At 35.7% G+C, this 13,034-nt stretch overlaps 1 protein-coding gene across 3 annotated transcripts in view; it reads right to left on the reverse strand.

The window, feature by feature from the left end:
• The window catches only part of BARD1 (BRCA1 associated RING domain 1), a 76,447-nt gene that overhangs the window by 19,059 nt on the left and 44,354 nt on the right, over positions 1-13,034 (reverse strand). For all 3 annotated transcript variants that reach the window (XR_010024240.1, XM_063106031.1, XM_063106019.1), the window contains 3 exons: positions 7,480-7,588; positions 1,455-1,587; positions 812-904 (listed from right to left, as the gene is read on the reverse strand). Coding sequence is in view for 2 of the 3 variants with exons in the window: in XM_063106031.1 (XP_062962101.1) it covers positions 812-904; positions 1,455-1,587; positions 7,480-7,588 (335 nt within the window). In the remaining variant the exon portion in view is untranslated. The remainder of the gene's footprint in view (positions 1-811; positions 905-1,454; positions 1,588-7,479; positions 7,589-13,034) is intronic.

The raw sequence follows: 13,034 nt of genomic DNA on the forward strand, positions 1-13,034 counted from the left end.
CTCAACTGTATCATCATAAGACTCCCTGTGTTACTCCTTTGTAGCCACTAATCTTTTCTCAAAAATTAGATTTAAAAAACTGTCCTATTTTAGCCATCATATCAAAAGTTGAGGAGCAGAAAGTAACTGTGTATGGGCTTTCTTTTTATTTAAAGTCCTAAATGAATCCAAGGTTAAGAAAAACAAACAAGTGACAGCAGGGAAGGAGAAAGGCAGCTCTGAAGGTGGTGGCATGTGATCACCAAAGAGAAGTGGGGAATAAGGACACATTTCCAGTGGAGGCTGAGAGAATAATGGGTGGGGGTGGTCCCCAAATCAGGTAGTACAAGACAGTCTAAATATCCCAACAGCTGCCTAAAAATACTGGATTAGCTAAGAGAGCAAAAGGGTGTTAACGCAAGTAATATTTTGCAAATCGTTTTGGGAAAGCAATAAACTACTTTCATTTCATAGACCTGTCATGCAGTATATTTAAAACTTGTTTATTAAGGTAAACATATCATTAACAGTAATAGAGATTGCTTAGGATTGAAAATCTATTACGTATTCCATTTGGTCTTTATTAAAATTGTTGGCATTATTAAAAAAAAAGAAAGAAAAATAAACCACTTTAAAACTAGAACATATTTGCAGACATTTACTAAACATCAAAATGATACCATTTAACAAGACAAGATTTTTTGAAATGTAGTGACTAATGAGAGGCAAGAAAATTAGCACAAGTTCCTTAAATAATTATGGGCAGTAATGCACAAAAGAAAAATTAAACTAGTTTAATTCATTATGTAATTCTCCCAAATCCATTACTTACATTCAAATTTTAGTATCCAGCAGCCATTCAGAATCCCAAGCATACACTTCAGGGTACTTTGAACTGTGTCACCAGGAACAATGACATGAGTTACTAGAATACAAAAATGCAGAAAGAGAAATTGAGAAATAAACCAAAATAATTCTTTAACCAGCCAGTTAGTTTATGTTTTACAAATTTATATCTGAATTTTTTTACCAAAGGCAGCAATTTTTACACTTAAGTATATGACCTGTTTTATTTATTATCATTCTCTAACCTACCATCAACATGAAAAATCAGATCATAAGCCATATATCTTAAAGTCACATTAGGAAACACAAATTTGTCTTTTATTTTCAAATTATAACTAAGGAATTATGGCATTACATTGTAATACAATTTATTTGTCACTAAAAATTCATAAATCTGCTCTTCTGACAATTCTGTCCTAAAATATGTGCAAAGCTTTAAACTTTGTATTTCCTAACTACATTAAGCCTATAAGTAATTTATTACTGTAAAAATATTTTAGATTTATTACAAGATGCAAAGAATATAGCCATATTCTAATGGTTACAACATATAAATTATTAAAGGGAGTTCTCCAAAGGGATAACCTATTTAAAAAATTTCGACCCCACCCGCCCCCCAAAATCCTCACCTGTACTGTCAAACTCAGCACATTTTTTAGCCTTAAGAATTGCTGCAAGCTCACTGAGCATTTTCTGTTGTTCTGAAGAAAGCCCACTGCCTATAAGTACAAGAGGTCCATCCCTACGCTGCCCGGTGTTCATCTGTTAATGAAAAAGGAGATGCCACAGCATTATAAACATTTAAGGACTACAGAAAGTCATTAAACAGACCTTCACATGATTCAAGCTTGAATTTCATTACTTTGCTTACTCTGATAATTCTCAATAATTTGTATCAAATCTGCACTCAGAGCTTTGATGCTCAATGTATTTGAATAATTATTTTTCTATTTCTTTATTTTCCCCCAAGAAAACATTAGTTGGAATAGAACTCCATACCCACAGCATCTTGTTCCCTTGATTCTAAATTGGGTCTCTCCAGGATTTTACAACTTAATTCTGTCACCAATAAGCCTCACCCCCACCAAAGTAACCCAAAACATCCACTTAAAATGACCAATTCTCTATCCTCCTCCACTAACTTATTTAGTTTAGCTCCTCTAAGTTTAACCAAACCCAATAGAGTTAAACTCAAACTTGGTCTGTTTAGTTTAAACTGACATTATCTGAAAAATCAAAGAACTCTAAAATTTCTAGAACAGCCCTGACCCCAAAGGTAGAAAACAAACTTCTATCATCAAAGAAGTTAATCTCTCAAAAACCAAGAAAAAATGAAAACAGACAAGAGAATTCAAAAGTTAGAAGATCAGATCTACAAACAGAAATCCATACAGCTCACAAAAAGGAAAGAAGTACTCTAAGATTAATTTTTTATCTCAATATCTACATTTAGAAGACAAAAAAGACAAAATAAAGAGAAGGCACCAGTAGACAGAAGTAAAGATTAGAGATGAAAGACTCAAAGAACCAATGGGACAGTATCTAAATAGCAGCCAACAGAAATGTAACAAATGGAATTCGAATGAGTTAGCCAAAAGCTATCTGATAAAAGAGAAGCAATGATCCAGCAAAGAAAAAATCAATCAGCACTACTGTATTAAAGGATAAAAAGCCACACATAATACTGTCATTTTCAAGCACAGACAGAGGCAAGCACAGACAGAGGCCTGCATATGAATATGAGTACATATATATACAGAATAGCTAGGCTTTAAAAGCTCCAACGAACACAAGGGAAACACTGAAGGAATGACCACCAGTATAGTTCAGCAAATAGACGGGAGAGAGTTGATATTTAAATATCCACTTCACATATCAGAGTGGTGTTAATTCATTCAGTCCGAGGTCCTACATATATTACTTGTAAATCATTGACTACACCTATAAACAGATTGATCTCAATATACATTAAATATACTAAATAAGAGTCCACTATAAAGTATATAAAACTTTTTTTTTTTTTAAAGATTTCCATAAGTGTTTTTAAATGATAGGATTCAGCACCTAAAAATTCAACTACCGGAATTACTTATTCTTCTAGGAATCGGGTAGCAAAGGTTTTACTGGACGTGCTACATATGCCCATACACATATTTACAGTCACATTTCTGTGTATGTATCTTTCCTAGACACTAAATTATAAGATGATGTAACCATGTCTAACCTAAATGCCGTAAACACGCCATAACATGAAAATAATTTAGCATGTTTTAGGAATTATTCAATTACTATATGATGATATTAAAAAACAGTATTTCCAAAAGTCTTGCCAGTTATACAAATAAGTGCCATAAAAAATAGCTCTAAATAGAAAACATTACTTCTCAATTTATATAACTACACTTCAGCTAAATTAGTTCTCCGCACAAATACAAGAGTGAAAGATATCATTTCTAAATATTGTATATGATACTATTTCCACCAACCCAAGGAAAGCAAACTGGGTCAAGCATTTTCCTATCATAGTTTTTTAATTTGCATAAAAAATAGAAACTAGCACTAATTTCTCACAGTTAAGAAATGCTATAATAAAACATAAAGCAAACAGCTGCCAAAACCACATGTGTGATTTGGGATGGGGGGGGGGCTAGGGATGTGATTTGAATAAGCAGAGGTGTCAGAACCGTGAGGCTAAAAAAAGGTTCAAAAAACCAAGAGTTCCATACTCTGACTTTATAGATAAGATATTATGTTCATTGGCATTAAGTAAACTCTTAAAGAATAATTAAATATGGTACTTTATTATTCTTAATAAGTAACAAACATGAGGTTAAAAATTCTGGAAAAAATAAAAAGAATAAACATGGTGCTCAAAAGGGATTAACGGCAGAAAAAATCCCAAAATGAACACAGTAAGCAGCTTTCTAAGAATTTAAGATTACAGGTTGCTTCTCAAATTTAAAGCAGTGCTTTCCAATAGCCATTAATCTTTACTTAAACAAAAGTTCTAAATGGGATGTAGAACCCCACCTAATTATCACCCCTTCCCTTTTGCATGATATTCCCTGAAGCAGCTCCTCAGAATTGGAAATCACAGACTTAAAGGATTCCAGACTCAGGTGCCAAGCACCTGTGCTTGTTTCAGGGACACGCATAGATCAGACAGGACACTCCAGTGCTCATTCACGCAGTCAACATGCACTTGCTGAGCACTCAGCTATTTGTCAGACACCATTCTTGACGCCAGGGCTATTATAGTAAACAAAGAGTTGGTTCCTGCCCTCAAGGAGTTTATTCTCCAGTTGAGAGGGAAATAAAAAAAAATATATATATATATGACATCAGATGACAAGTGGTGTGGTAAAACAAAGCAAGGAAGATGGCTAAGCAGCACTGGGAGGTTGCTACTGAATAGACACTGGCACAAGAGGCCTCTCTGTTAAGACTGCACTGGAGGTGAGTCTGAATGGCGTAAGAAAGCAGACCCTGGGGAACATCTGGCTCCCCACATTTGTTCCTAGTAGAGCAAAGAGCTAGTGCTGAGGACCTGAAAGGGGAGCATGTCTGGTGGACTCAAGACACAGCAAGATGGACCATGTGGCTGAAAAAGAGTGAGTGGAGTTTGGTAGTGATGGGGGAAGGTAGGTCCCAGAGTGTACACCTCAAGGATTGCACTGAAAGCAGCTCCCCTTTCAACTTACAAGGTCTTGATGTCATTCATTATCTTTTCCTTAACCAAATATCAACCATTATGACAGTGAATAATGATACTCATAAGCCATGTCCATATGACATGCAGAACGTATAGTTTTCTTACATTTAATAAAAATTCTTCTCTTCTCAAGAGCATTATCATCCTCAGACTCAAAGAATACCATAAAGATATCTTTATTTCTGACATGTTTAAAATAATCTTTATCCAACTTTTACAGAAAAGGAACACTGGCAAATGACAACTTGGTTATGCTATGTTCTGCAAGGAGAATTCAAGTACAAATGAATAAAATACATATCAATTTATAGTTGCTAAGTATGGTGGGACTGAATGAGTTACTAACCTAAGATTTAAGAAAGTTCTAAGTAGTCCATTAAAAAAAAATTGTTATGGCTGGTTAATAATCCTGGGCAATTCACAACCTCTCTAGGTCTCAGTTTTCTCATTTGTAAAATGAGAAAATTAAACTGCTGACCTCCAGGTTCTCTTCCAGTTCATTACCAAAACTATAGTTTGGAGCACACTTATGAAGCTGAAGTCTAAAGCAGGAGATAAAGGGTTTCCAAGGTATAAAAGTAACTACAGCCCATAATAGCACCCATGACCGCATCAAATTGTTAACTACCTTAGGCTACCCTCCTTATCTTAAATGACACCAATCCCTACTCCACTGCCTACTAGACAAGAAGTCTCCTGTGAAGAGCCCTTGACCTCAGCTCATCCCTTTCTCTTATTTTCCCCCATCTGAGCAGTCACTAAAATGCAGTGAGCCTACAACTCTCCATCTAAAATAAAACCCCTCTTTTCTCCATCCTCACATCATTGCCACCACCTGAAATTCCAGTCTTGACCATTTCACACCTGGACTCTACTACAGCAGCCTCCCAATCAGCCTTCAGTCTCTTCTCACTTCCAACTATCCTCCAGACAGTCCCATTTCAGCTAAAAACTCACTGAAGGTGCCCCATTAAGTCTAAACTCCTTATCAGGGAATTCAAGACCTTTCACAATCTGATCCCAACCTAGCTCTTTACCCTGAATTCTCTTACACACCTCATACTCCTCTCACACTGAAGTCTACAGTTTCTCAAATTTCTAAGGTCCTTTATGCCTCCTTGTCTCTCTCTGAGCAGGTGCTCCTTAGATTTGGACGGACATCCCTACTTTGTATACCTGATTTCAGTAGGCAATGTTTACTATCCACTCAAAATCCATTCCTCACTTCCTCCACACTAACAGAAGCCCAATTTTGCTCAGGTACCCACCCTTTAAAGACTAACACTATCTCTAGAACCAGCATATGTCAAAGCCAATCTGTGAGCAGTTCTGACCAATAAGACATAGAGGAATGCCATGGCAAGAGTTCTGGGAGAGGCTTCAGTGCCTCTTTTTGAGCTAGCCACTACCACATCTGAAAAGGCGGCAATTATCTCATAACCACTAAAGGGGGATTAGTGGGAACAGAGTCAGCAAACTGAGGATGGCAAAGTAAAAAAAACAGAAAGCATTTGGGTCCTTGGTGCAGCCACTAATAGCTGAATTAACCAAATGCAGAGATAGTCCACATTCGGATTATCTTTATATAAGATAATCGATTGTCTTTAAGCATTTGAGAGAAGGTTTTCTGTTATTTGCAGCCAACAGCATTCTACTAAATATCTCGCTAAAATTTTTACCCTTAAAGACTCAGACCCTTTCTCTGTCAGCTTCTCTGTGAAGTTCTCCCCAGTACCTCCTGATGTTAGCTTTGTCCTTCTCTATAATTCTATTGTACATTTTCATGGCATCTGTTATAAATTTATTATAATGTGTAGTATAACTTTTTACATCTGTATTCCCCACTAAGCTATGGGTTCCTAAGGAGTAGACATTCTTTCTACTTTATCTCTAGCTTATACCTCTCTGCTAAGCTCCAGACTCACATATCCAAATACCTACTCAACATGTCCTCGATGTCTTATAGACATAAAACTGGCATACAAAACTACTGATTTCCTTCCCCAGGGCAGCAAATGGCACCACCATCTACTCCATTGCTATGGTCATACTAATTCCACTCTTTCCCACATCTCATATATAACCCACCGGAAAGTCCTGTTGATATTAACTCAAAAATATATACTAAACCTCATTACTTCTCACGATCTCCACTGCTACTACCTTAATCCAGGTCATGATGGCATCCCTCTTCTGTCACAATGACACAGTCATAAGTGATCTCTCTGCTTCCACTCTTGCCCCCACCCCCCCCCAGTCCCTTTTTCACAAAGCAGCCAGAGTGAGCTCTCTACAGCAAAAATCAAATCATGTACTTCCCTTGCTTTATGTCCTTTCAATGGTTTCCCATTACTCTTATATACTCTCTGGTCTCCAGCAATAATGAACTTCTTTCCAACATTCAAACATGCCAAACTCATCCACTGAAGAACCTATGTACTTGTGTCTTCCAGATGGTCACCTGGATGCCTCTTCCCTGAATTCAGGTTTTAAGTCAACTCCAAAATTTAAAGGCCCTCAATGACCCTAGCTAAAGCAGTTCCCTTTCAGGAGCCCACCGCCCTCACCCAATTACACTCTACAAAATCTTCAAAGAGCTCATTTGTAAATTCCTGACATTATTTCATTTATATTAGTTTACATATTTATAGTCTGTCTCTTTCCTATCTCTCAGTGGAAGGTAAGATCCTTGAGAATAAGAGTTCTATCAGTCACATTCATTGTGTGAATGCTGCCTAAAGTATGAGGGGGCTCAATAAGTATTTTTTGATAGTCTTATTCTGATTATGTCTTTGAATCCACAGCAGCTCATACTCAGGAAGTGCTCAATAATTGTTTGGTGAATGAAAGCAATTTGCTAACTGGAAATTTTTCCATAATGTTCCTTTCATAACCAATTTCAATAAAAGATATAAATGTCCCAAAGCTAAACCCATACTTACAACCAAGCAATGGCTAGTTGAGGATGATTCATTCTTCTCTGGGAGCAGCAATAGTGATTTCATATTTTCATTGTCTGTATAATCCACAGGCCGCAGACCAAATATGTTACTGGTAAAACAAGTGCAGATGGGTTTAAGTAAATAAAATGTGTGACTTGATTCTTAACTAAATGGATGCACTGGTGGAATAATTTTTTCAATGTCCCTACTAATACACAATTTGAACTAAAATAAATGACTCAAAACTCACATTAGGCATAAAGACCTAGTATCAAAGGCTGCTGAATTCAATGGAGAAAAGATATAAAACTTCAATTTGCTAGCACATCATTATAGGGAGTATTTTTAATTGAATATACCATTACTTATATATGAATTTTCTCACAACTCTGTACTCTTCTGTATTCATATTCATATTTTAAAATATGGCTTCACAATCATTAATCACTATGGAAGAGATGCTTTCAAATGCAAATAAAAATCATTTACTACAGCTATTATAGGCTCTATAATCTATATAAACAAATACAAAATTAGATAAATTCACAAGACAGGCATTTAGATACACTAGAAGGAAAACTATGCCACATCATAAACAATTTAATAAGCAGTCAACAGGGCACTTTAAAAATTAATATTAATATATATATATACTATAATCTATAATAATCTCAGCCGCTGCTGAACAAACTAGTATTGTTCAGAGAACAATCCGATGCAGACTTTTCAGCATATACTAATTCATGTCACAGAATGTTACACTGGAAGAGATCACAATGTGACCCTGTTACTTTATAGACAAAAAAAAAATAAAAGAGAGAGAGAAACAGGTTCCAATGACTTGACTAAGGTCATATTCTCCTAGTTCATTCCAATAATATTAAATATTTCCCATCTGTAGTCTTTAGATTACAACTAATCTGTTAAAACTATAGGGCTTTTTTCTACTGTTCCCTTTCTTTACAAAGATTCCAAAACATGATTTTAACATGTTATACTATGGCAGTAAGTTCTCAAAATGAGCATTTTTTTGATAATCTTTTATAGTTTAAGATTATATACATATAATGGGCATTAAAGTTCATGTGAAAATACAATGTGTCAAACAGGATATAAAATCATAAACATGGTACAATACCAATTTTGTAAATTGTACTGAATATATAGAAAAAGATCCAGAAGGAAACAAAGAGAAACATTAGGGGAAAAGGAAGGAGGAAAATGTCAACTTTGATGTTGCACTGAGGTCACGTGGATGAGGAACACATTCGTCTACTGCGTTTAGAGACCTTGATGAAAGTTGTTTTGATAGCATAGTGGGAAAAGAAAGCTAGTGGATTAAGATAAAAAATGAACCACATCAAATGTTTCTCTAATGATTGCTAGTCACAAATATCAGGTTCAGTCCCTCTTTCTTCTTTGGACGGTGCTGGATAAACACTGACAAGTTTGTATTCTCAGATTCCCCTTTATACCCAGGTCCCATATCATGTAACCTTCCCCTGACAATAGTCTTTCTCCAGCCACTGTATAATGCAATCAATTGTATTTCAGCTTTCTGATTTACAACAAAATGACACAAGTCCCTGTTTACATTTAGTGCAGACAATCTGTATGGCACAAGAATCTCATCCACTAGACTTGATACTTCCCAATTTCATTCTCTAAATTATTATGCTCACGTACCAAGTACACACTCTTCTCACACACATGCACTATGATAATCAAAAAATTGAAATCTGAGTTCAAGAATCAATATTCTAAGTCTTAAACCACCAAGTGCAAAAATGAATAAATAGCAACAAAAAAAGTCACACTATATGCCATCCAAAAATCACTACACACATAAGGGCTTTATAACAAAGACAAACACAGACTTCACAACTCAAAGAAATAAAATGTAAGAGCCCAATCAAGCGCACATTAATGCATTACAACTGGATGACAACAGCATAGTTATTTTACACAAATATGAACAGAAGTCCACTATAACAACATGAAAAAATGTTAAGTGATAGTACTTCTCAAAGTACGTATCACCATCAGCTATTGAGGACTTTAAACCAAAAAATAACCAATAAAACAATGGTCTGAAGCAGTAAGAAGCTTTTGCATTCCAAAGTGCTACATAAAATGACAAGCAGGAACCTAATTTACATTTAGGGTGCTTGCTACATAAAGCTTACAATCTCATATGGTCTTAAAAACATGTGGTTTCTCCATTTGGGTTATGGATGGCTTCTGCTTATAAACAATTCACTAAACTCTTAGCCCTCCTGTATGGCTAATGAACTGGAGAATGGCACATCATGAATGCTGCAGATGGAAAGATAATCAGTTATACCCATCCTGCCTCATGGGACATGGAGCCTACTTAATCCTATCATAGTGTTTCTACTTTGTTATCAATAACCAAAATTGGGAGTTAGACACAAGTTTAAATGTGGCACCTTCAAAACACCAAAGCAAGAGAAGATGGGGCATTTGTAAGATTTCTTCTGTATTATTTGGGCACAAAAAAGTGTGCTTTCTTCCATTAATGGAAAAAATTTGAACTACAATTTGAAATACATTTGAAAGGACTAATACTTTTCTTACAGTGTGAAAAATCAATTTTAAACGCACATAATTAGATTCTCTTTGTAAAAAATAGGTACCACATGGATGAAAACTCACATGCTGTCACATACATCAGGGACAATCAATGTGACTAATTACTAATTGAAGACAGTAATAAATCAGTTATTCTCCATCACTACATAGAAAAGTTTTTTTTTAGATTTACTGCTATATCATGAACTCAAGATAGACATCAATAATTTAATTTGCTATTTTATTAAAATACGTCACCAAGAAAGCTTATAGAATGATTTTTTCTAAATACAAATGTTCCACAACTAACGATATGGTTACGTCCCAATAAAACCATCACAAGTTCAAAGTACTGTGAAGCAACTTAAAATATTTTCAACTTACAACCCCATCACAAGCTAAGGAGCTATTGCTTTTGAACCATTGTTAAGTCGGGCACCATCTGTATACTTATATATAGTATGTTCTCTATTTTCTATAATAATTTAATCTAAAGCCTTAACACTCAAACTAGGTATTTCGAAGGGAAATAAAAGACATGGAAAACACTGTCCTTGCCTATATTCCTACTGAGGACAAACGCTCACTCGACAAATAAGTATCAAACTGATGAAGTATAAACCAAAGCATAGTAATGAGGTAAACTGTGAGACGGTTTCAAAGGACACAAAACATGCACACTGGCAAAGAGAAGGGCCCTGAGCTTAGGGCTACAGCCTAGAATATGGTGGATGAATGCGAAGGGCCTGTGCAGGGATTAGAAGCGACATAACTGCTGAACTGTGCAAAACTAATAGAAGAAAGTCTTCCATCAAGCTAAACAATCTAAGCACTGTGTGCTCTTGTGTTGGAGCCAAATACAACACGAAAAACTGATGAAATAATCAGGCATAAAGAAATGAACATTAGGGACAAAGATAGTATGTAGCTGTGAAAATGGAAAGGCACACATGACTACTAGTTAAATTATATGGGTCAATGCAACACCAATATAATTAAAGCTGTTTTCAAAATATAGGAAACATCAACATGGTAACTTCTGAGTTTACATGTAGAAAATAACAGTATATTAATACCCTTCATATGCACCACTTTTGACAGTTCAGTTCTTTTAATGCCCTATCAAAGAAAGTCTCTTACAATTCAATGAATTCCAAATGATTATACACAGGTAATATATTTTATCCATACTGAATCCTAAAAAATGTATTTTTTTCTGGTTGAAAAATTTTACATGATTTTTGACCAAGAGGATATATCTTTTTGATTCTAATTTTTTTTCTGTTCCTTCGCAACACAATACTTTGGCAGATATTACCATTTTTTCCCCTCTAATGAATTCCTGCCCTATTCCTTTATCTGTGATTTAAAAGTCATAATTTGGAAAATATATTTCATATGAAACCTGTGAAGATATGACTGAAGATTTTAAATTTTAAAACCTTGACAGAAGATCTAAGTGTTCATAATTCATTGCTTCCTGCTATCTAAAAGCTAGTAAGAAATAGGGGATGATCACTGCTACTGATATAAAGGCACACCTCGTTTTACTGTGCTTCGCTTTATTGCACTTGGCGAATATTGCATTTTTTACAAATTGAAGGTTTGTGGCAACCCTGCATTGTACAAGTCTATTAGGGCCATTTTTCCCAAGATCATGTGCTCACTCGTGTCTCTGTCACATTTTGATAATCGTCTCAACATTGAAACTTTTTCATTATTATTGTATCTGTTATAGTGATCTGTGATCAGTAATCTTTGATGTTATTTACTATTTTGGGGTAACATGAATCACATCCATATAAAATGGCAAACTTAATCGATAACTGTTGTATGTGTTCTGACTGCTCTGCTGACCAACCATTCTGTCTCTGTCTCTCTCCCTCTCCTCGGGGCTCTGTATTCCCTGAGACACAATATTGAAATCAAGCCAATTAATAACCCTACAAAGGCTTCTAAGTGTTCAACTGAAGGGAAGAGCTTCATGTCTTTCACTTTACATCAAGGCTAGAAATGATTAAGCTTAGTGAGGAAGGCATGTCGAAAGCCAAGACAGGCCAAAAGCTAGGCTTCTTGTACCAAAGTTAGCCACACTATGAATGCACAGGAAGAGTCCTCAAAGGAAATCAAAAGTTCTACTTTAGTGAATACATGAATGATAAGAAAGAAAAACATCCTTATTGCTGATATGGAAAAAGTTTTAGTGGTCTAGATAGAAGGTCAAACCAGCCACAACATTCCTTTAAGCCAAAGCCTAATCCAGAGCGAGGTCCTTCAATTCTATGAAGAGAGGTGAGGACATCGCAAAAGAAAAGTATGAAGCTAGCAGAGGTTGGTTCATGAAGTTTAAGAAGCTGCTTCCATAACATAAAAGTGCAAGATGAAGCAGCACGTGCTGATGTAGAAGCTGAAGCAATTATCCAGAAGTTCTTGCTAAGCTAATTGAGGAAGGTAGCTACACTAAACAACATATTTTCAATGCAGACAAAACAGCCTTGAACTGGAAGAAAGTATCATCTAGGACTTTCATAGCTAGAGAAAAGAGGCCAATGCCTGGCTTCAAAGCTTCAAAGGACAGGCTGATTCTCTTGGCAGGGGCTAACGCCAATGCTTTTAAGTTGAAGCCAATGCTCACTCACCATTCCAAAAATCCTAGGACCCTTAAGAATTATGCTAAATCTACTCCACCTGTGCTCTGTAAATGGAAAAACAAAGCCTGGATGACAGAACATCTGTTTACAACACAGTTTATTGAATATTTTATGCCTACTGTTGAGACCTATTGCTCAGGAAAAAAAGATTCCTTTCAAATATTACTGCTCATTGACACCGGGAGCACTGATGGAGATCTACAAGGAGATTCACGTTATTTTCACGCCTGCCAACACAACATCAATTCTGTAGCCCATGGATCAAGTAGTAATTTCGACTTTCAAGTCTTAGTATTTAAGAAATACATTCCA

The sequence above is a fragment of the Cynocephalus volans genome, chromosome 1, assembly GCF_027409185.1.
Source record: "Cynocephalus volans isolate mCynVol1 chromosome 1, mCynVol1.pri, whole genome shotgun sequence".
In the NCBI taxonomy this organism is placed as follows: domain Eukaryota; kingdom Metazoa; phylum Chordata; class Mammalia; order Dermoptera; family Cynocephalidae; genus Cynocephalus; species Cynocephalus volans.